Source organism: Neoarius graeffei, chromosome 20, assembly GCF_027579695.1.
Source record: "Neoarius graeffei isolate fNeoGra1 chromosome 20, fNeoGra1.pri, whole genome shotgun sequence".
In the NCBI taxonomy this organism is placed as follows: Eukaryota; Metazoa; Chordata; class Actinopteri; order Siluriformes; family Ariidae; genus Neoarius; species Neoarius graeffei.
Genome location: NC_083588.1, coordinates 33704516 through 33728031, shown reverse-complemented (window position 1 = coordinate 33728031; position 23516 = coordinate 33704516). Strand labels below are relative to the sequence as shown.

The window sequence follows — 23516 nt, the reverse complement described above, 5'->3', positions numbered from 1 at the left end:
CATCTTGATGTAACTCCTGTAAAATCCTTTAACACAAGGTCAGTTCTGCATCTGAGGAGATTTTCTCCATCCATCCATCCATCCATCCATCCATCCATCCATCCATCTATCCGTTATCTATACCACTTATCCATCAGGGTTGTGGGGGAAGCTGGAGCCAATCCCAGCTGACTTTGGGCAAGTTTGCAAATCTGTCACAGGGCTAACACAGAGATAAACAACCATTCACACTCACATTCACAACTATGGGCAAGTTAGAGTAAGCCAGTTGACCTGATCCGCATGTATTTTGGACTGTCGGAGGAAACTAGAGCACCCACAGGAAACTCATGCAAGTATGAGGAGAACATGCAAACTCGCACAGAAAGGCCCCAGTCAGCCACGAGGTTTGAACCCAGAACCTTCTTGCTGTGAGGTTCAATACAAACCACTGCACCACCCTTAATAAACTCTAACCTAAAGGACTCTGTGCACGGAATTAGTTTGACAGCTTTATAAATTTCCAGCTAATGATAAGTAAGGATGCACTAGTCGTGAGCAGTGTGATCAAAAATGTACGTTATGGTATACTTTAAAGTGATCACAATATCAGTAGATACACTATATAGCCTGTTGCCACAAAGTTGGAAGCACACAATTGTATAGTTTGTCTTTGTATGCTGTAGCATTACAATTTCTCATCACTAGACCTAAGGAGCCCACGCATGATCAAGCATGACAGTGCACCTGTGCACTAAGTGAGCTCCATGAAGACATGGTTTGCTAAGGTTCGAGTATTAGAACTCGAGTGGCCTGCACAGAGCCCTGACCTCAGCCCCACTGGATACTTTCGGGATGAATTGGAATGCAGACTGTACACCAGACTTCCTCATCCAAAATTGGTGCCTGACCTCACTAATGCTCTTGTGGGTGAATGGGCAAATCCCCACCGCCATGCTTCAAAATCTACAGTTATTATAACAGCAAAGGGGGAATAAATCTGGGCTGGGATACTCAGAAAGCACATACAGTATGAGTTTGAATCACATGTGATGGTCAGGTGTCCACAAACTTGTGGCCATATAGTGTATCATGGTATAATGTAAAGTTTCTTAGGCATAGTTTTGCTGTTCTTTGGTTCCCTACTAAATAACAATACCAAAATAAACATTTTCTAAATTGTGAAATACCAATGAGCAAGCCAAACAGAACATAACGGACAGGTTTGACGCCGCACATTTTTTCCTGTTTATTAATGAAAGTGAGCAACTTTGTTAATTGCTTGCAATAATATATTTATAAGAATAAATATATTTATCTCTTAGGTTGTGAACAGAGTCATCAGTGTGTTCTAATAACTGCTGCTGCTGCTACTTAAACAGATGTTCATACCAGCAATAGCTTTTAGTGCAGCTATATAGCATTACACAGTCATTAGCCATCTATCAACATCCTATCAATATGAATTTATTAATTTAGTCACTTTATCCTGGTCAAGGTTATAGTGGATCCCGAGTGCAAAACAGAAATGCTCACAGGATAGGATGCCAGTCTGTCAGGGCACCATTCAAGCACATTCACACCTAGAGGCAGTTTATTTTTTGGGTGGTGGGTGAAGCTGAAGAACCCAGAGGAAACCCACACAGACCCAGGGAGAACATGCAAAACTCCACACAGACAGTAACCCAAGCTCAGGATCGAACCAAGGACCCCCTGTAATGAGCATTCTGACAATATCTTTGGCTCTGCCATTATCACAAGATCAGTGTTTGCAATATTGGTTTCACAGAAAAGAGCGATATATACCGATGTGTGAACATATTTATTGTGGTCTGTGTGCATTTTGACTGGGTGTATTTGATAAAATGGGCCATTGGTTTGAAATAAAGCAGTGAATTCAACCAATTTCATGTGAATGTAGGTCAGTCTTACACAGTACACCTTCGTACACCTTCCCAGTTTATATATATATATATATATATATATATATATATATATATATATATATATACTTTATTATAGATTTCTATTTTATGACTTCTATATTATCGAGTCAGTACAAAAACATTTGCATTCCAAGCATTCGTTTCCCAGCACAAAAGTAATTGTTACAGGAAGAAAATGTTTGTATCTGAGTAGCATATTACAGAAGAGAGCACTTTTCAGATTTAAAAAAGAAAACATAATGAAGGCTGCTGGGTTTTGCTGCAGAATTACGAAGCAAGTATGACAGTCAAAGTGTTCCGAAGAACTGCAGCTGGTTCTGCAAGATGCTCAGTAAAACCTACAGCTCATTTCCTTATCAAACTGCGCTCATTATACCTGGGACGACTACTTTTTTTTTTTTTAAAGCAAAGGGTCGTCTCACACCAAATATTGACTTTGTTTCATTTATTATGGCTTAATGCTGTTTATACAGTACTTTTCTACAGTACTGTGTGTATATGTATACTATATATATATAAAATTAGCGATAAGGTCTGATACAAGTTGTAGATATACATGATGATTGTGTCTGATGATTTCTGCTGAAACTTTAATTAATGTCTCTCGAATAAAGCTGTGTATAAAAGCAAAGGAGATATTCTGAGACATTCCAGATTTCAAATATTTGTAATTTGAAAATATTTGCTACTTATTTGTTTATTTTGTTTTGTCTAATGCTCATGTTTTTTTTTCTTTTGCCCTGTCTAATTCATTGTGTTTTCTCTAAGTGGTTAAATAGACAATTAGTGTCTTGTTGGTTTTTCATCTGCTGAGATCCAGATCTGATTGCACATGTTGTGTTGTTTCTTCCTCCATAAAGTAGAGGCCACTGCTCATTAATTCCAGATTTGAACAGAATGTGTTATGGCACTGATCTGTCTTAATAATTGAATACAGCGTTCAAAGGCAGCTGTGCTATTTTACAGAACTGCTTCTCTTTTTTGCAGCTGGAAAACATAGGCAATTTTGTTCGAGCCATTCAGGATTACGGTCTGAAGCCACATGATATCTTCGAGGCAAACGACCTGTTTGAGAACGTCAACCACACGCAGGTTCAGAGCACTCTGATCGCACTGGCTGGGATGGTAAGTGAACTACGAGCATTCCTGAGTATATTTAGTTACTTTTTGGACCTGTCTGTCCTCTGTGTATATTGTATTTTCATGCAGATCTATTTCCTGTGTATGTGCACATATTAAAGCATGTGTATGCTTTATGTGCAGCATGTGCATAACATTTTTGCATGATGATGAATTAGATGCTCCACTAGATACGCCTTCATTACACAGACATGATTGGTTGTGGGAATAGAGTAAAGAATGAACAGTGATCTCAGAGGCAGTGCTGGAGAACACAAGTGTGTATTGGCTTTCACGTGACCCAAACAAATCCAGGCTTTTTAGAGCTCTCTGAGCTGAAGGGCTTTTTTGGCAGTTTTTAGATGCTAATTATAGCTTTATTTGTATAAGTGCTTTTGTGCATGTGAGGCAGTGACTTCCTGAATTCCTCCATTTCTCTGCTCAAGAGTTCTTGCTAATATTTATGTGAGGTAGACAAAATAATAGAAAAAGCAGACAAAAACAGACTTTGCAGCAAAACTCTGTTTAATGAACCATTTTGAAAGTCTTACAGCAAAGAAAATATAGACAAGGAAAAATTTATTTGGATTTCACTGTGTGCATGTGTCTGATTATTTTGACTATCACTAAAAATTTACTCCTCGTTATACTGTAAGAGAAGATGCTAATGTAATTCCTTCTGCTGGCAGGACCTAGTATCTGCAAGCCTGTTTGTACAGCTCATTTATTAATCAATAAATCTGTTGGTAAATCATTCGTCATAAATTGATTATAAAACGGGAATAAACACATTGAGGAATTAATAATTAATTAAGCAATAAAAAGGGATTGAATTGAATTTTTAATCAGATTGGCAGCTTTTGTGTGTTATGTGGTGAAGTAGCTGGATTTTGTGATTTTTTTTTTTTTTCACATGGCGTACTTTAAAGTAAATAAAATAAGAATATGGCTAGTGTACTAATCCCATTTACAGAAAAGTTGGGATATGTTCCAAAATGTAATAAAAACAAAAATCTGTGATTTGTTAATTCATTTCAACCTTTATTTAACTGACAAAAGTACAAAGAAATGATTTTCAATAGTTTTACTGACCAACTTAATTGTATTTTGTAAATATAAATTAAGTTAGAATTTGATGCCTGCAACACACTCAAAAAAGTTGGGACAGAGGCAAAATACGACTGAAAAGTTTATAGGATATTCAAGTAACACCACTGTGGAAGATTCCACAATAAGCAGGTTAACTGGTAATAGATGAGGGGATCATGATTGGGTATAAAAGGAGCAGCACCAAAGGCTCAGTCTTTGCAAGCAAGGATGGGTCGTGGCTCGCTCATTTGTGCCAAAATTAGTGAGAGAATTATTAGTCAATTCTAGTATCATACAGTGCCTTGCAAAAGTATTCGTACCCTTGAACTTTTTCACATTTTTCCACATTACAACCACGAACTTAAAAGTGTTTTATTGAGATTTTATGTGATAGACCAACACAGAGTAGCACATAATTGTGAAGTGAAACGAAAATGATAAATGGTCTTCAAAATTTTAAACAAATAAAAATCTGAAAAATGTGGTGTGCATTAGTATTCAGCCCCCTGTACTCTGATACCTCTAAATACAATCCAGTGCAATCAATTGCCTTCAGAAGTCATCTGATTCGTTAATAGAGTCCTACTGTGTGTAATTTACTCTCAGCATAAATACACTTGTTCTGTGAAGGCCTCAGTGGTTTGTTAGAGAACACTGAAGAACAAACAGCATCATGAAGACCAAAGAACTCACCAGACAAGTCAGGGATAAAGTTCTGGAGAAGTTTAAAGCAGGGTTAGATTATAAAAAAATATCCCAAGCTCTGAACATCTCAAGAAGCACTGTTCAATCCATCATTCAAAAATGGAAAAAGTGTGGCACAACTGCAAACCTACCAAGACATGGCTGTCCACCTAAACTGACAGAGCGAGCAAGGAGAGCACTGGTCAGAGAAGCAGCCAAGAGGCCCATGATCACTCTGGAGGAGCTGCAGAAATCCACAGCTCAGGTGGGAGAATCTGTGCACAGGACAACTATAAGTCGTACACTCCACAAATCTGGCCTTTTTGGAAGAGTGGCAAGAAGAAAGCCATTGTTGAAAGACGGGCATAAGAAGCCATGTAGGGGACACAGCAAACATGTGGAAAAAGGTGCTTTGGTCATATGAGACCAAAGTTGAACTTTTTGGCCTAAATGCAAAGCGCTACGTGTGGCGGAAAACTAACACTGCTCATCACCCTGCACACACCATCCCCACTGTGAAACATGGTGGTGGCAGCATCATGCTATGGGGATGCTTTTCTTCAGCAGGGACAGGGAAGCTGGTCAGAGTTGATGGGAAGATGGATGGAGCTAAATACAGGGCAATCCTGGAAGAAAACCTGTTGGAGGCTGCAAAAGACTTGAGACTGGGAAGGAGATTCACCTTCCAGCAAGACAATGACCCTAAACATACAGCCAGAGCTACAATGGAATGGTTTAGATCAAAGAATATTCATTTGTTAGAATGGCCCAGTCAAAGTCCAGACCTAAATCCCATTGAACATCTGTGGCAAGACTTGAAAATTGCTGTTCACAGATGCTCTCCATCCAATCTGGCTGAGCTTGAGCTATTTTGCAAAGAAGAATGGGCAAAAATTTCAGTGTCTAGATGTGCAAAGCTGGTAGAGACATACCACAAAAGACTTGCAGCTGTAATTGCAGCAAAAGGTGGCTCTACAAAGTATTGACGCAGGGGGGCTGAATACTAATGCACATCATGACATTGTCGAAGACAAGTTCAATATCATGCTCGCTGAATGAAATATATCTGATATACCACAAAAAAGGCAGCCAATATTATTATTATTATTATTATTATTATTATTATTATAATACATACACACTCTCTTCATATCAGCATTCTCAAAGGCCAACGCTAGCTTACCCGCAAGTTGGCACTGTTAGCGCGGCAGTGAAGTGACCTACAGCTGCTGTAGTGTTCATCAGTAGCACAGGCTAATGTCCGAGAAGCTAAAATTTCTGTCCCAAGACTCTTCTTCCACGCACGCTCACCACAGCATTTTCACTCAGACTTAAATATTAATTTCCCGATGTAATTTACTTAGTTACTTTTAAAATCAACATCGACGACTACACACAATGGATCGACCTGGCAGACAAAATTCTCTCAAAATCTTAATGAAGCAAACCTTGCGGCCATATTTGTTTACAAACTTCCACAGTCGCTTGCTCGCACAGAAGTTTTACATCTCTGACATGTCTCTTTTCCAGTTTTTCGATGTCCATTGGTATGTTTTTCTCTTGTAAATACGTGTGAAGAATATATAATGAAGTTTTGGTAGCCTTTCGGGTGTTCAGCGCATCTTTAGTTTCAGTATTTAGTTTATTTATTTAGTGCTTAATTATAGCATAGCTAATCCTAGCAGTAGCACTGGATTAGCCTCATCTTCTCTCTTTCCCAGTGGACAAAGAAATGATTGTGCGCATGCACAGCAGCTACTTTTTGTCATTGGCTCTTCGCATGAGCTCCGATGTGTGATGTCGTGTTGTCTTGACAACGTGCAATATTATAACAATATTGCACGCTCATTCTCCATTGGGGAGAGTGACGTAATACATGGAGGATAAGCGATATGATAACAATATTGCAATGCCATCAGTAAACCTGCTGGAAGGGAATAGAATACATGTTTTTATTCCATGGAAAAAGTGGCCCGTATGTATAATATTTCCCGATATTTCACTCCAATGACATCACTCCCAGTGTTTTCCTGCTGACTGGACGCACATTGTCAAAATGGCGAACCTATTCAAAATTAAAATTCTTTGGATTAACTTTTTATTTTGTGGGTGTGTCTATATTTATATAAAGAACATTCCACTGTGGTGCGAAAATATGAAGTTTATCTTCTTGTGTTGAAAAATATTTCACCCGATCACTTCGCTCACTCGTGAAATATATTCACCACTCGAAGATAAACTTCATATCATTGCACCACTGTGTAATATCCTCTCTATATAAATAACATAATTTGTTATTATGATATAATTAACCTTATAAAACCCACAAACTAGAGTGGAAACCCATTAAAACCAAATTGTATTGTATTTTTTGTGTATTTAGAACCAAAAATCATTGTTCCGAAGCATATTACAGAGAAATTTCCCAAAGTGTTGATTAGTATTGGATTCATTAGGTTTTTAATACTTAAAAATGGCAAAAAAAATCAACAAAATTCAACAAACAACATTCTGTACAAGTCTTGACAGCATCTTCACACTGAAATAAATATTTTAATCCTTACCTCGTCAAAAGGCAAATTTTTTGATTTATCGAGTATGCAAATTGTATACAGTCCCCTGTGAATGAGTTGTTATTATAGAAATAATCGTGTATTAGATTGAGTGCATTAATATAAACCTGTGATTTGAATTACAGCCAGTCAGCTGCTGTTATTTAACAATTAGGCAAAGTGAATATCAGTGAATAATAACCAAGATGAAGTCAAGGTCATTATTCACCGATATACACTGAGCCTGAGGCGGATAATCGTTTTAGTATAAATACACAGGTGATTATTAAAAAATTTTAAGGATCGTATTTTAAAAAATAATTTATTTCAAACTTCAAAAGCGGCATGTAAGTGTAATAAAGGTGTGGCACAGACTTGTCACTTATCTATCCCAAGTCACATAAAATACTTTATTTTGAAATAGATCAAATAAATCACAATTCCCCCTTACCTTTGAATAGTTTTAGACCAAACTTTGTAGCATCTTTAGCACTTTTACAAACAGCATTTTCTTTCATAATTTGTAATTCTTCCTCACTTTGCCGAGGTGATTATCGAGAAATAGTCCGAATCTCTGAGAGTGCGCCATTTCCTATAATCATCTCTGTGTTTATACTAAAGAAAATGAATCAACGCCTTCTGGTCAGTTATGCTGTTTAAGTTTACTTACAAGTGATATAATTTTAGCCATGACTTGATCTAAAATAATTATAGATGTACAGTATAATGTGCATGGATAATGTGCTAAAGGAGTAAACCTGAAGTAGATTTCAGTATATTATGATATGTGACATAATGCACTTATAGTAAATAGCTGAATTTGTATGAGAAGACCCAATAGTAGCTTCATCTCATTCATTTTGTAATACAGATCATGAATTACTCCTTTTACATATTTCACCCTTTTTTACTTTGTGCAGGCTAAATCTAAAGGTGTTCATACTAAATCTGACATCGGGGTGAAGTATGCAGAGAAACAGCAGCGTAGGTTCGCGCCTGAGAAACTGAAGGAGGGACGCAACGTTATCGGCCTTCAGGTCAATCTGTGTTTCTGTATTATCTTCAGAACCAATGGGAATATATTGAGCAAATATGTTCAGCAAAAACATGATACAGTGGCTGAGAAAATGTGTCGAGCATAAGGGGATAATGTAGAGCATACTATTGTAAATAATATATACAAAATTAAGTATGTGTAGTTTTGCTGTCTTTGATTCCTGGCTTTTTGGTCACCCTGTAGAAAGACTGATAATGTTTTTGCTGTTTTCTTTTTTGGACTCTTTCAGATGGGGACCAACAAGTTCGCCAGCCAGAAAGGGATGACATCATACGGCACAAGGCGTCACCTGTATGATCCCAAAGCTGGCATGGAGAATCCTCTGGACCAGTCAACGATCAGTCTGCAGATGGGAACGAACAAAGGAGCCAATCAGGTGCTTATAAAGTGTAACATCACTGCCATCTGTTATTATAATTATGATCTGTTTGGTAGTGTTTCACCCAGTTAATGTAATCTGCAGTTCTTTGCAGTGTTTTAAACATTGGTATCATGGACTAGTCAAACAAAACTTGTGCAATGTTTGGTTGTAATTGAACTCAGCAGCTAGATCACATGTTTAATGAGCTGTCAGCTTATCAATCACAAGAGGAAGCAAATTGGAAAGTTTTATTCTCAAGGTCAACAGGAAATCATTAAATTGCCTATTGTAATTTATTTCTTTTACATTATCGTTAAAACCTTCATATGGTCAAAAGTATGTGAACATCCAATCAATACACACACATACTACAGTATGCGCTTGTGGAATATCCCATTTCAAAACCCTGGGCATTAATATGGAGTTGGTCCTCCTTTGCTGCATCTACTTTTCTTGGAAGGTTTTCCACTACATTTTGCGGATTTGTGCTCATTCAGCCACAAGAGCAGTAGTGAGGTTGGGCGAGGAAGTCTGGCATGCAGTCAGTGTTTCCAGTTCATCTCAAAGGTGTTCTGGGGTCGATGTCAGGGCCACTCAAGTTCTTACACTCCAACCTTGTCTTTATGGAGCTCACTTTGTGTACAGGGGTATTGTCGTGCTGGATCAGGTTGGGCCCCTTAGTTCCAGTGACGGGAAAGTGTAATGCTATAGACAAATGCAAAACATTGTATACAGTTGTGTGCTTCCTTCTTTGTGGTAACAGTTTGGAGAAGGCTCAGACATATTGGTGTAATGGTCAGGTGTCCACATACTTTTGGCCATATAGTGTACCAGCCGAAACTAAGATGCATTAACAGTATTACCAGCTCCTTCTTTTTTGTTCTTCTGACTCAGTCTGGTATGACAGCACCAGGAACCAAGCGACAAATCTTTGATAAGAAGCTGGACATGGAAGCCTGTGACACTTCCATCGTCTCACTGCAGATGGGTACAAACAAGGTGGCATCGCAGTCAGGCATGACTGTCTACGGGCTCCCACGTCAAGTCTATGACAGAAAGTACTGCACTTACCCTGAAGACTACATGGACAACGGCCAGGACATGCAGATTGATGGATACCAATACTCTGACTAAGAAGCCCACACACTGCTGCTTTTTTTATTTTTATTTTTAATTCACTCATTTCTTGCCCACTTTTTTAAACAATATAAACCTCATCCTGCAAGGCCACGCAAACTGTTAGTAACCATCTACCAAACCAGAATATTAGGTCTAATTTAAGATGGAATTTTTTTAAAATTATGTTTATGTTTTTCTGCCACGGGCTATCCCTGCTTCTCACTCGGAATTGTTCATATTTTTATTTTTTGAGTGTAGCAGCTTCCTGTCACCACTTTGCATGACATTCTGTTTTTAGCAAATGGGGAAAAAAAACTATGCTTCAAAAAAAAAAATCTAGAATATTTATGATGCCTTATATAGTATGATTTGGTTTGAAACAGACCCAAATATCCACTATTACTGCTGATGATCACAAGTATTCAGACATGAAGAAGTTTAGCTCAGTAATAGGAAGGAATAGCCAAAAAAAAAAAAGTTCCACAAGGATGCTATGGTACTAACCAAGCACAGCGAAGCTGAGGACACTCACTAATATCTAAGAATTCTATCCACCTTCGTGAGAGAAGTGCTTGGCCGCACCCATACATATCATGAGAGAAGTCATTTTGCCTAAGAGGACGCCTGAGAAAGCACAACGTTATTCCAGTCAGACACCCAAATTCAAACCTGTCCTTTTTTGGTTCCTGTAATTTGCAGCCAATGTTGTGTTCTCTCTCTTTTCTTCTGTCTTTTGCACCATAAACGCATAAGATGGTTAACAGACGGACCTATCATTCAGCCGTGAGGCTTTAAATCAAGCTAAAATTTACAGGTGCAGTACATGACGTGAAGAATGTAATGTACACCACTCCAGTATTGCATGGCTTTGAGAAGTGTGTAAAATTTGATGGATTTTTTTTCCATTACAGCTAATTGCTAAACACACATGGTGCCTTGAAGAATTAATTACTCCTGCATCACTTCTCCTCACATGCAGAAACACAACACAGTAAAACACAGTGCAGATTAACCAGAGTTCACTTTGTAAGTCCGTTTCTATGAAGTAAGATTTGGGGAATTTTAAAAGGACTTGGGTCAAATTTCAGAAGTAGCCATAGAGGGCCAGAGTCCAGCAGCGTGCAGTGATTTCCTTGCTTACTTATTAACTGGTGAGCTAAATCAGGCGCATCTGAGCAGAAAAATCAAACTGAGTTTATTTGTGCAAAATGTGGCAACAAAATACATACTTTTGCTGAAAGACACAACCTGACACCAGAGATCTTTTCCTGTAGTCTGCTGGAAAACACACAAGAGTAAAGACGTCATTTCATTCTGAACTTAGTTCAATCCAGTGATAATATCTTGCTCAGAAAACTTATTTTTGCCTCAGAATTTAAAAAGTGTTCCAGTTGGAAATCAGTACTTAGAAGTCTGGATACACAAGTGCAGACCCATGAGATGAAAATGCGCTGGACTCCGGCCCTTAGATGAACTTATTATTTGTGCTGAACATACATCGTTAGATAAAGCCTCCCTGAAGTGGTGAAAGGTTCTAGTTTCTAAAGGGGTTCCACTTGGAACCATTTTTTGAAAGGGAATCCCTGAGATGTTGGTCTGTACATAGATTCTGTAAACTTCCCCACCTCCTGAGGAACAAACCAAGGAGTGCTTTAGCATATTAAAGGTAACTATTCATCAGGTAAGTCTCCAGCATCACCACGGTTATAGAGAATGACATGGAAATGCTCTTGAGAGTTAACTGGAGTCATGTGAACTGGCTCTTTCACAACAACAACAGAATTCCTGATTAGACAGAAGATAACATTTGGGCAGACAGCACCTTAAGTGAAAGATCACGTGCAGATTGGGTTTCACTAAAGCATAGAATTTCTAAGTGATTATGTCCATATCAGTAAATCCCATTCAAAAAGAGAACAGCAATGTGCTTACACACAGTTACAGAAGTGCTGCATGACTTTTCAAGTTCACTTGGAATTCAGCAAGCCAGTGCAAAAATGCATGGGTTTGTAATAACCATAAATATAGGACTGTGCAAAAGTCTTAGGCACCTTATTTTTTTTAATACAAACTTTGTTATAGATTTCTATTTTATGACTTCTACATTATCGAGTCAGCACAAAAACATTTTAGAGTTCCAAACCTTAGTTTCCCAGTATAAAATTAAATCTTACAGGGGGGGCCTTTGTATCTGAGCAGCATAAGAGAGCACTTTTCAGATTAAAAAAGAAAACATAATGAAGGCTGCTGGGTTTTGGTGCAAAATGAAGAAGCAAGTGTGACAAAGTGTCCAGAAGAACTGCGGCTGGTTCTGTAAGACATTCAGTAAAACCTACAGCTCATTTCCTTATGAAACTGCACTCACTGTACCTGAGACGACTATTTTTTTTTTTTAAAGCAAAGGGTCGTCTCACACCAAATATTGACTTTGCTTCATTTATTATGGCTTACTCATGTTTATAGTATTTTTTTTATGTTGAAACATTTCATTTCATTATTTTGAAGCCATTTTTGGCCTACAGCATTTCTTTACATGTGCCTAAGACTTTTGCACAGTACTGTATGAGCATATGCACTCAGAGCAATGAGGTTATTATTGGAAGATGGATTGCAGACAGGAATACCTTTGGAATACTTTGACCATAAAAACTGAACATAAAATACTAGAAGACTGATTGCAGTTGAAATTGTAATGATATTATAATGGGAAACTTATGACCTGGTATGTTTTCAGAAAAGATGCTGATCGACTTACAGAGAATCATCTGAGAATTAAACTGATGGTGCATTCTAAAAACGCTTAAATGTTAAAAATAATAATAATAAATAAATAAAAACATTGCTTAATGTACCAAAACAAACAGTACCCAATTTCTTTGATACTTTACTAACAATCACTATCAATTAGGAAAAATAAAATACAACAGCATGCTGATACAGGAAACTAATCAGTGATTAGTGATCTGCTACCACTCTGAATATAACACTTCACAAAATATTTTAGTCTTCTTATACAGTACCACAACTGTTTGACAGGGCTAGCATTTTTATTATTAAAGAACAGCAAATAGTTTTTTTTTTATCCATTTATAGATACATTTGATGCTGTGGAACATCCATGAAACAAAGTCCCGTTATCACTTACATTATAGTAGCTATAAACAGTCGTTCTCTCCCCAACCTCTGTTTTTAAGCTCTCTTAAAAATAATAAGACCAAAAAAAGCAGCTCATGATGTCATAAGGAACCTGAAAGGTCTTCCATTGTGAAAACTCAGAACAGCTTTACTGTAGCTCTGGCTGTTACAAAGCGCTGACACGGTCTCCTCATAAACGCTTGATTTATGCCATGAGTCGCTATGGATGAGTTGTTTCTAGAGAAACGATAACGCATTAGAACTAGTACATTAATATAAACTTGTGATTTGAATTACAGCCTGCATTGCTGTAACAGCCGGGCTGTTATAGAAGTAGAAAATTACTTCTAGCAACACCTAGAAGGGGACAGTCCTGGCCTGAAGGTTAGAGAAGCATATGAGGTTAGTTTAGTGAATGAACAGCACTTTCCCCTCCCTCTGCATCATAGCTGAAGTGCCCTTGAGCAAAGAACCTAACCCCCAATTGCTCCCCGAGCGCTGTAGCATTGCTGCCCACTGCTCTGGGTATGTGTGTGTGTTCATTGCTCACGTGTGTGCTTGCGTGTGTTCACTACTTCAGATGGGTTAAATGCAGAGGAAGAATTTCGCTGTGCATGTGACAGAATAAAGGTTTCTTTCTTCTGACCAATCAATCAGATTCAAACATTCAACAGCAATATAAACACCAGGCCTGTGCTCCAGTCCAGGTTCAAGAGGCCATTACTGATTTGTGTGACTTGTAACTCTTACTGAGCCCTAAAGGCAGGAAGGAAATTTAAGCCCAATATTCAATCTGTAATGACAGCTGACATGACTTTATTCTGCTAGCTAGTATGCACACTGATAGTGTATAAGGGAAATCATATGAACTGTGCTGTTCTTATTACCATGAGGAAAAGCATTTCCAGTTGAAATTATGAATCCTGTACTCCTTTTGTGCAAGACTTGGCCGTTTGTGTTCATTCCAGTGCTTCATCAGCGCCATCTTGTGGTCATACTTCAGTCTGATAGGAAGAAGCTTAGCTTGATGATAGGACTAGAACAATCCTGGCATATCTAAACTACATTTATGTGGAATTTATTATCCCTTGTGATGACAAACTACCACAGCAACTTATTAATGACAGTTTGTTTATGGCAAGGCTTTGCAATAAAATTTCTATAAAATGCAGCCACATTTCTTTGTCCAAGTTCTGTCCGATGAAACAATGAACAACTGACTCCAGAGCAAGGAAAAGTGGATATTAACTGATGAATTCATGATGTTGAACTACTGAACCTCTCGACTCAATGCTTAAGAGGAATAATGCTGTTTATTCATGTGATATTTCTTCAGTGGCTCAGCACCTGCAAGTTATTAAACCACTTTTCAAAGCAGTGACTGAATTTGTTTTGGGGTTTTTTTCTTTTCCTCTTTTTTTTAAAGATAATGGGACACATGACTATCTCACAGCTCCAGGGTCTCTATTTCAATCCTGAGCTCAGGTTACTCTGTATGTGTGTGTATATTCTCCCAGCACCCTTGAGGGTTTCCTCCTACAAACATGCCAGAAAATGGACTGGCTAAGATAACTTGACCCTAGGTATTGAGGAGTATGTGCCTGCACAGGCTCCAGATACACTACGATCCTGATCAGGATAAAGCAGTTATGAAATGGAATATTTTCCCTTTCACAAGACACAATGCCAAGATGATGTATGGGGGGGGGGATCCCAGTAGCTTTATATATTTCAACTCTAATACCTTTTTCATTCACATATATCAATGTGTTAAGGGTTACAGAAAGAGCAAGAGACCTGTCAAAGAGATTACATTAAAATACTGTGCACATATAGCAATAACTACACAGTGACTGATTTCATCACAGACTTCCTAACAAGGAAGATGCACACATTTTATTGACATGTACTTGACCAATCATTATACATATAAAAACCTAAACTAGTAGTTCACAAATTCTCAAAACAAACTTGGGTCTAAACCAGCATCATCAAATGGACTAACTCTCCAATTCACCCAGTTTCCTTTGTTTCTTCACATGGTGGAATACTAACAAAGGGGAACATACAGTGATTACACATGACTGAGAAGGAGTTCTTTCTATCAGGATACAAACTGGATGTTACAGGATACATTTCATGATAGAAAAATGCAACTTTGTAGTCTCCTGGGACCTCTGATCCTATGAGATGAGCTACTGATTGGCTGCCTCGCAAGCATCGATCCAATCACTGTAGACGTCCACAGGTTCTGAGAGATCTGAGGCAGAGGTTAAGGAACAATGACACTTGAGCTCCTGTCTTAACATGACAACTGATGCCTACTTTTCATATAGTGTCTTTTTGGCTGCAGGACCGTGCGATTACCCATAATGCACTGTAAGTGCACGTGTTTTAACACTGATTTATAAAAGTAATACTTAAAGCTTACAAGCTATTACATCACTAGCTAAAGATCAGCAGCGAGAACTAAACAAAAAGTTGGCATTTTTAATTTTCTAGTCAATCTACTACAAGACTTTATATTTTCTTTTAGGTTTGTTTTCTTATCATCTAGCAAATACTAGTGTTAGGGATAAACTATCACATATTAAGATACTCTAATGACAGATGTGGCACTTTACAAAAAACACACTGGTTTAAAACATGCATTAAAAGGAACATCAGTGTTTCCCCTACCATTATACTGGGGGAGTGCGCGCCCCCCACGCATGCTCATTTTAAGGTCTGAAGAGAAAGGGGAGAGATAAAAAAAAAAAAAGTGCACAGTTCTATTTTAAAAACTGCTCTAAAATAAATGAAGACTTAAATATGACACCTTTAACTGCTTGTTCAGGTCCAAATGCTCTGCAATAGGAGCCGCAGGGAGGGGTCCTGCAGATGACCATCCTCATCCAGCCCCCCCCCCAAAAAAGCAAGGGAGGGCACACACCAGTAAACTTAGGGGAAACACTGGAATATGATTTAAAAGTTGATGAAAAGGATACAGGTAATGGGAGTTTGGAACTCCTCCAAGCACACAGTACAAGATATTATTCCTGTGTTTCGACTTCGTTCCCTTTAAAAAAAAAGGGGGGGGGGGGGGGGGGTGCACCGAGTCTTTTAAAGAGAAACACTGGAAAATTTTATGGAAAAAAAAAAATGTACAAAAACATGATCTTAAAGTGCATTAGAGATCATTTTGATACTTTCTTACTTTAAACAAAAGCTATGCCATGTTACAATTGTATTTTGCAAAAAGAAAAATAAATTACATAAACAAAATGCCTTCTTGTCTACCAGCATGTACTCATCCACCTGGCCAGCATGAGGCTATAAACTGAGGAACTGGAAAAAACTGTGCAGACTTTTAAATCCCATTTCTAGCGTGTGTGTGTAGGAACGGACACTACAAAGGCATCTGATGCATTTGTCTTAATACAGAATCTCTTACAAAACCACTGCAGCCATGGGTTCTGAAGTACATTTTTGGTTCTGTTTCTGTAGGATTTAAAAAAAAAAGTTTATCTTGTTTTCCTGAATGCGGCATGCAGCACCTGGAAGTGTTGAGTAGAGCCCCTTCAAATACATTTAACGTCAACCAAAGTTCAGCACTAAACAACGAAAAAGAATCTTTCCAGGTCTGGCTTTTCAATTCACTGACTGACTCTGAAGCTTCATTTCTGTACTTGACTGTGAGTGAGGAAATCTAGCACAACATCCTTCTGATAAAAACATCAGGTTTAAAAAAAAAAAAAAAAAAAGTTAAATTCTGACTTGTTTAAACTTCATTCAGAGACTCAGATTGTTTTGCAGGTCAAGGGGCCCACAGGGCCCCTCCTAGGAAAAAACAGGGGCCCATTTCTACAATGGGGGGCCCAGTGATTATCCTTCAGTTGAAGCGAACCTAGTGAGCGAAGCGAGCCCAATGAACAGCTGGGGCAGCCCAGGGGCTTTTTTCTTCTCAATTCTGTTTTTTTTTTTGTATTAGAAGCCATATGAAGCAATGTAGATGACAAAAATCAATGCTTCAACCAAATATACTGAGATATTGTTTAATCAGTGGCAATATTTTGGAATTCAACCACAGGCCACTATATATCACATCTATATTATCTCCTCCTTGTAAATTATAATTTATTTTATTAACTTGTTTTCAGTTTGGGGTAGGTCTATAGTAGTAGTAGTAGTCACCAGTGGTAGTGGCAGTGGTAGTAGTGGTTGCTGTTGTAGTAGTTAAATGTTGCAGTAGTTGTTGTTGTAAATCTAGTATGACTAATTACCTTGGGCATCAGGGGTATCAGTTTTTTCAGGTGAATGTACTATCTTTCTGCCGAAGAATGACAAAATGGATGCATTTTTCTGTTTTTCTTATCCATGTTTTCTTGTGGGTGGCACGGTGGTGTAGTGGTTAGCGCTGTCGCCTCACAGCAAGAAGGTCCGGGTTCGAGCCCCGTGGCCGGCGAGGGCCTTTCTGTGCGGAGTTTGCATGTTCTCCCCGTGTCCGCGTGGGTTTCCTCCGGGTGCTCCGGTTTCCCCCACAGTCCAAAGACATGCAGGTTAGGTTAACTGGTGACTCTAAATTGACTGTAGATGTGAGTGTGAATGGTTGTCTGTGTCTATGTGTCAGCCCTGTGATGACCTGGCGACTTGTCCAGGGTGTACCCCGCCTTTCACCCGTAGTCAGCTGGGATAGGCTCCAGCTTGCCTGCGACCCTGTAGAACAGGATAAAGCGGCTAGAGATGATGAGATGAGATGTTTTCTTGTCTCTTTCGAATATTCGTACATAGACCGTAAGACGCCACCTAGCGAAAGACTTGGATCAGGTTTTACTCGCTTGGGACGCTACAAACGGGGCGGCGTAAATACACGAACGGGTCCGACGTATATTCAGTATGGTGGCAGTCAAAACAAATTCATCCTATGCTGAAATCTGTTGAATATCCAGATAATTATGTTGGAAGTTGCATATTTGTGCAAGATTTTTGATATTGGGACCATGAAGTCAAGTAATAGCAGTCCCCCCAGGATTTCACGGGCCTTTTTTCAGTCCCCCCAGGATTTCGCGGGCCTTTTTTGTGATTGTTGCGTGTCTGATGTTGCGGCCGGGGGGGGGGGGGGGGGGGGGGGGGGGGGGGTCGGGTCCAAAAACTTGTGATGAAAGTTGCGGTGTTTTTTTAGGTTTTTGTTGTGATTACATTGCGGGAGGAAGTGAAAGTTGCGAAAAATTGTTGCGATTTTCTCTTTTTGTGTGATTAAAATTGAGTGATATGTTAAATATTAAAGTTATTACTGAAAAACTATTGATTAAAAAACAGACACTGAGAAATGGTCCTATAAACAACTTTACCAATATAAAAGATTACCAGGACTACAAAAATGCAGAAAGATAGGCTTTACTTATCCAAATGCACCTGTTGGTTCAAAAGTTAAAGTGCAGAGAACCTCACAGCACAACATGAAGTTACTGTAAAATATAATATAAATGCCTCAGCTTTCATGCAAGAAAAAAAAAAAAACTATTAATACTAGTACTGTGTGCAGGCAGTCTCTCCTGAAGACTAAATTAAACAATAATTATAAACTAATAAAATAAATGGCTCAGGCTTCATAGAAGAAAAAAAACAATTTGAACAGAATCTCACAGTATGATGCTGAAGCTGCCTAAACAATGGAAAATAAAATACCATTTTGGCAAAAATGTTGGCATCCATTAATTTCTTGTATTAAGTAAAAAAAAATAAAGTGCACACAGTCCTTCACTGTAAACATAACACACTTTCAGTAACAGAATTTAAGCCTATATAAACACTGACTCGCACATGCTGCTTCTCTTGAACGGAAACACGGAAGTAAGCAGTGTTGCCAGATACTGCTGTTTTCCAGCCCAAAACCCGCCAAAATGCACTTGAAATCCCCCAACTGGGCGGGAAACTGCCCAATCTGGCAACACTGGAAGTAAGGCGGAAGGTAGTTTGTTGACGTCACCTCAAGACGATGCCAATGATTGGTCAAATTTGCGGGAAAGTTGCGGTGATTGGGTATAATTGCAACACCGCCCTGAATTCACGGGGATTGATTGAATTTGCGTTGAAGTTGCAAATCGCAACATCGCAAAATCCTGGAGGGTCTGTAATACGCCACGAAACGTTCCAAATAGGGTATAAAATGCTCGCGTCCATATTGGCCCCTGCCCCTCTCGACAATGCGTTCATTATTCGAAATAGTGCGTCTTAGACGCGGGCGCGCCAACAATCTGAGTCTCTGTTCATTACACCAATCCTTCACCTCACATTTAAACACAATAAGCCAAACCTTTTTTTTAACTGTCACTGCTATGAGTGTTTAAAACAGTTGCTGTTCACTACTGGTTTGTAGCTTACATTTTAACATCACAGGATTTCTCGTGGTTACAGAACGGGCATGTAAACTGTGTGTCCAGGTTTCCAGTCATTTTCTTCTTGGGAGGAGGCTTTCGCTTCGACTTTCTGCGACCCATCGATGCCAAATTACTCTGGAATAAAGAACACTATAGTAAGATTGAACAGAACTACTAACACTGCAGAATATACAAATTACTCCAGCTGTCTTTAGTGATCATAAAAACCTTTTAGCAGCACATGCTCTACTGTGTTTCTGTTGTCCGGTAATTACTGGACTTCGACCGGAAAAAATCTTGTAAAGTCAGACAAAATTAAATCTCTCCAGACACAATGTCCAATGAAAATAATTCTCTCCATATAATGTGGAATTTAGCAAAATGTGCTAAAAACCACATTATTGGACTGTTTGGGGGAAAAAAAAAAAAAAATCTACAAATAGGCCAGGGGTCTGTCCAGGGGCAGCGCCCCGGTGAGGGTCCAGGGGGGCAAAGCCCCTGGAAGCTCCTGGGTTTTAGCATTTTTGACACCTGAGGAAGGCTATTTCAAGGGGGTACATTTAATAATTTTTATGAAGTAATAATGCTTCAATATTTTAAATAAAATAATAAATCAGTTAAATTTATCCAGTGCTTTTCAATTATAAGGAAAGGGGGAGGGGCTCCACCAAAAGGAGGTCAGGAGGTCATTCCAATGGTATAGCAGCCACAGTCCCACCAAAAGGCACACGAAAACAAGTCCCACACCACCTGCACAGTCACCGTGACACCACTGGGCAACACAGCGCCATAGATCCACAAAGCAAGCACAGAAGCACTGCCATGCAGAGCACTGGTATGTCCCACACCACCTGCACAGCCACTGCGATGCCACCGAGCAACATCACTCAGAACATAGCGCCAAGCACAAAAGCACTGCCACACAGAGCGCTGGACAACCCTTATGTTAAAAGCCTGAAGCCTATGGGCTTTGAGAATTAGACACACTTGCATGTACAGTTATGTTCAAAATAACAGCAGTCCCTCAACAGTAGCAAGATAAATCACTGTTTTTGTTAAAATTTCAACCTTTACACCGCAAGCAAGTTTGTACTCTCTGTTTGTACTGATTGTACTCTCTGCTGCTGCTGCTGTGTGTGTGTGTGTGTGTGTGTGTGTGTGTGTGTGTGTGTGTATTTATTGTCCATCAGTATGTCTTATTATTGCACTGTGTGTGTGTGTGTGTGTGTGTGTGTGTGTGTGTGTGTGTGTTTTCACTGCAGTGTGTGTGTTTTACTGCAGTGTGTCTGTGTGTGTGTGGGTGATTTTTATCAATAGTATATGTATGCTTAGTTAAACTTGCACATTGGAGACTGGTCAAACGCAATTTCAAACTTCTGTGCTAACCCTGTTACATAGATTTTTGACAATAAAGTACACTTGAACTTGAAGTTTCTGGAGGGTATAGTAAAGGTATAGAAAACCAACAGACCCAACAGGCCTGCCGTGCATGCTACTGATTCTGTGAAATTGAATGATTAGCTGAAAGGGGTGTGTTCAAAAAAATAGCAGTGGTGAGTTCAATTAGGGAGGGCATTGATTTTGTGAAAAAAAAAAAGGTGTTAACAGGTGGTCCTTATTTAAGGATCAAGGCAACTGACACTGCATATGCTGGCTGTCCTGCATTGGTCCTGAAAAACCAAGTAAAATGGGTCGTTCAAGACACTGTTCTGATGAAGAGCGGCTTTTAATCAAGAAATGGATAAAAGAGGGGAAAACCTACAAAGAAGTGCAGAAACTTATAGGCTGTTCAGCTAAAATGATATCAAACGCTTTAAAATGGCAGCCAAAACCAGAAAGACGAGGAAGAAAAAGAAAAACAACTTCTCGAATGGATCGGAGAATAACCAAACTGGCAAAGGCTCAGCCAATGATCAGCTCCAGGAGGATCAAAGAAGATCTAAACTTGCCTGTGAGTACTGGTACAATCAGACGACGTCTATGTGAAGCCAATCTACCAGCAAGAAGCCCCCGCAAAGTCGCATTGTTAAAGAAAAGACGTGCTGAAGCGGCTACAATTTGCCAAAGAACACATTGACTGGCCTGAAAAGAAATGGCGTAATATTTTGTGGACAGATGAAAGTAAGAGTGTTCTTTTTGGGTCTAAGGGTCACAGACAGTTTGTCAGACGTCCTGCAAACACAGAATTCAAGCCACAGTACACAGTGACGACTGTTAAGCATGGTGGTGCAAGCATCATGATATGGGGATGTTTTTCATACTACGGTGTTGGTCCTATTTACCGCATACCAGGGATCATGGATCAGTTTGAGTACATCAGGATACTGGAAGAAGTCATGTTGCCATATGCTGAAGAGGAAATGCCTTTGAAGTGGGTGTTTCAACAAGACAATGACCCCAAACACACCAGCAAGCGAGCAAAATCATGGTTCCAGACAAACAGCATCCAACTAATGGAGTGGCCAGCACAATCCCCGGACCTCAATCCCATAGAAAACTTGTGGGCTGACATAAAAAAATGCTGTTTATGAGGCAAAAGCAAGAAATGCAGAGGAATTGTGGAACGTAGTACAATTGACCTGGGCTGCAATACCTGTTGACCGTTGCCAGAAGTTGGTCGACTCCATGCACCACAGATGCGAAGCAGTTATCAGAAACCATGGTTATGCAACAAAATATTAGTTTAGGATACTCAGCAAAGTTGAATTTTCAAGAATTTTAGTTTGTATGGTACATTTTTGAGTTTCCAAAGAAAGAGGTCAAGACTGCTATTTTTTTGAACATTACATTTCTTGACTTTCTGTGAAATATTATGAAATGTAATTACTTTTTCCAATTTTCTTGCTTTGAAATAGAATGTGCAGTATGCCCAATGCATTCGTGTTCATTAAAGTACAATTTATTTGAAGAATTTTGACATTTACTCGCCTTTTTAAAGACACTGCTATTATTTTGAGCACAACTGTAGTAGAAGTTACGTCAGGAGTGCCACAAAGATCCATTCTTGGGCCAGTCCTATTCTTGCTGTACATTAATGACATTTCTAACATCAAAATTAAATCTATGTCTCTTTGCTGATGACTGTGTTGTGTAGGCCTGTCGCGATATTCAATATACAAACATTGTACGGTAAATGAAAATGAACTAATTTTTTTTACCACTATTTTGGCATCAGAAATATTGGTAGGGATGCCGTCATTTGATATTGGTAGGGACACGTCTATAACGTTCACATCCGATTCTACGCTTATGGTCTGTACAACGGAGCATCGTGGTACATCTACATAGAAAAGTCGCCAGAGCATTAGCTTGACCCACTGACTGAATAAAACACTGCGCTGTTTTCTGTCGTCTCACGCGGCTCTCTGTCAGAGGCGGGGTCTCCCAGCATGCAACAGTTATCCAGCCAGGGTATCCACTGAATGGGGAAAAGACAACAACACGATGCTCCGTTGTACAGACCATAAGCGTAGAATCAGATATGAACGTTATAGACGTGTCCCTACCAATATCAAATGACGGCATCCCTACCAATATTTCTGATTGGGGGGCACGCTCCGTGCACGGTACACAAATGATTACTGTAGGTTTCCACTGGGCAAAACACCACGCAAAATTTACTCATGAATATTCGCTCTGGGGGCGTGGTCGCGAAGCTAGCAAACTGTCCTTGAGGAATGTAACGTTAGTTTAGCTCGTAAAAAAAAAAATAAAAAAATCAATCAGTTAACAACAGTTCGTCTTCAGTGGGTAAAAACGACAACATACGAATATGACTGTTTAAGTTTGTGTGGCATGGAAATAATCCGACTTGATACAGACAACTGGTGTTCATTAAAGTCACAAAGACATTATTAAATCATATCAAATTGTGCTAATGTTGGCTAATATTGCACCTAGTCTTGCTTGTGAAGTGCCTGCAAACTTTAGCAGTCCGTTAACCCTTAATTTGAAGTGCTTCAGTTAAGCCCTGACCAAGTTTGTGTAACATGACGCATGTAAACAACAACAACCCAATGGTGATGTGGACATTAAAAGGTGTCTGGGCCACGAACAATCAAAACATTTTCATGTAATAAGCATAGCAGCCTCCGCCTTCTTGATCAGAAATTTTTG

At 39.1% G+C, this 23516-nt stretch overlaps 2 protein-coding genes across 13 annotated transcripts in view; one reads left to right on the top strand and one right to left on the bottom strand.

Annotated features, from left to right (window-relative positions):
• LOC132868568 (TLC domain-containing protein 4-B-like) overlaps positions 1-14365 on the top strand; it is a 92386-nt gene extending 78021 nt beyond the window's left edge. For 7 of the 11 annotated variants that reach the window (XM_060901543.1, XM_060901542.1, XM_060901545.1 and 4 more), the window contains exons 10-13: positions 2913-3050; positions 8290-8406; positions 8656-8802; positions 9682-14363. In XM_060901543.1, coding sequence (XP_060757526.1) covers positions 2913-3050; positions 8290-8406; positions 8656-8802; positions 9682-9921 — 642 coding nt within the window. In that variant the 3' untranslated portion in view covers positions 9922-14363. Of the gene's footprint in view, positions 1-2912; positions 3051-8289; positions 8407-8655; positions 8803-9681 lie in introns of all 11 variants that reach the window. The other 4 variants (XM_060901547.1, XM_060901548.1, XM_060901549.1 and 1 more) reach the window with 1 other exon arrangement.
• A 533-nt stretch (positions 14366-14898) lies between these two features.
• elof1 (elongation factor 1) overlaps positions 14899-23516 on the bottom strand; it is a 31332-nt gene continuing 22714 nt past the window's right edge. Inside the window, exons 1-4 of one of the 2 annotated variants that reach the window (XM_060901539.1) lie at positions 19629-19702; positions 19405-19535; positions 16029-16099; positions 14899-15301 (exon numbers count right to left, since the gene is read on the bottom strand). In XM_060901539.1, the coding sequence (XP_060757522.1) occupies positions 15237-15301; positions 16029-16099; positions 19405-19520 (252 nt within the window). In that variant the 5' untranslated portion in view covers positions 19521-19535; positions 19629-19702 and the 3' untranslated portion in view covers positions 14899-15236. Of the gene's footprint in view, positions 15302-16028; positions 16100-19404; positions 19536-19628; positions 19703-23516 lie in introns of those variants that run through there. The other variant, XM_060901538.1, reaches the window with a different exon arrangement.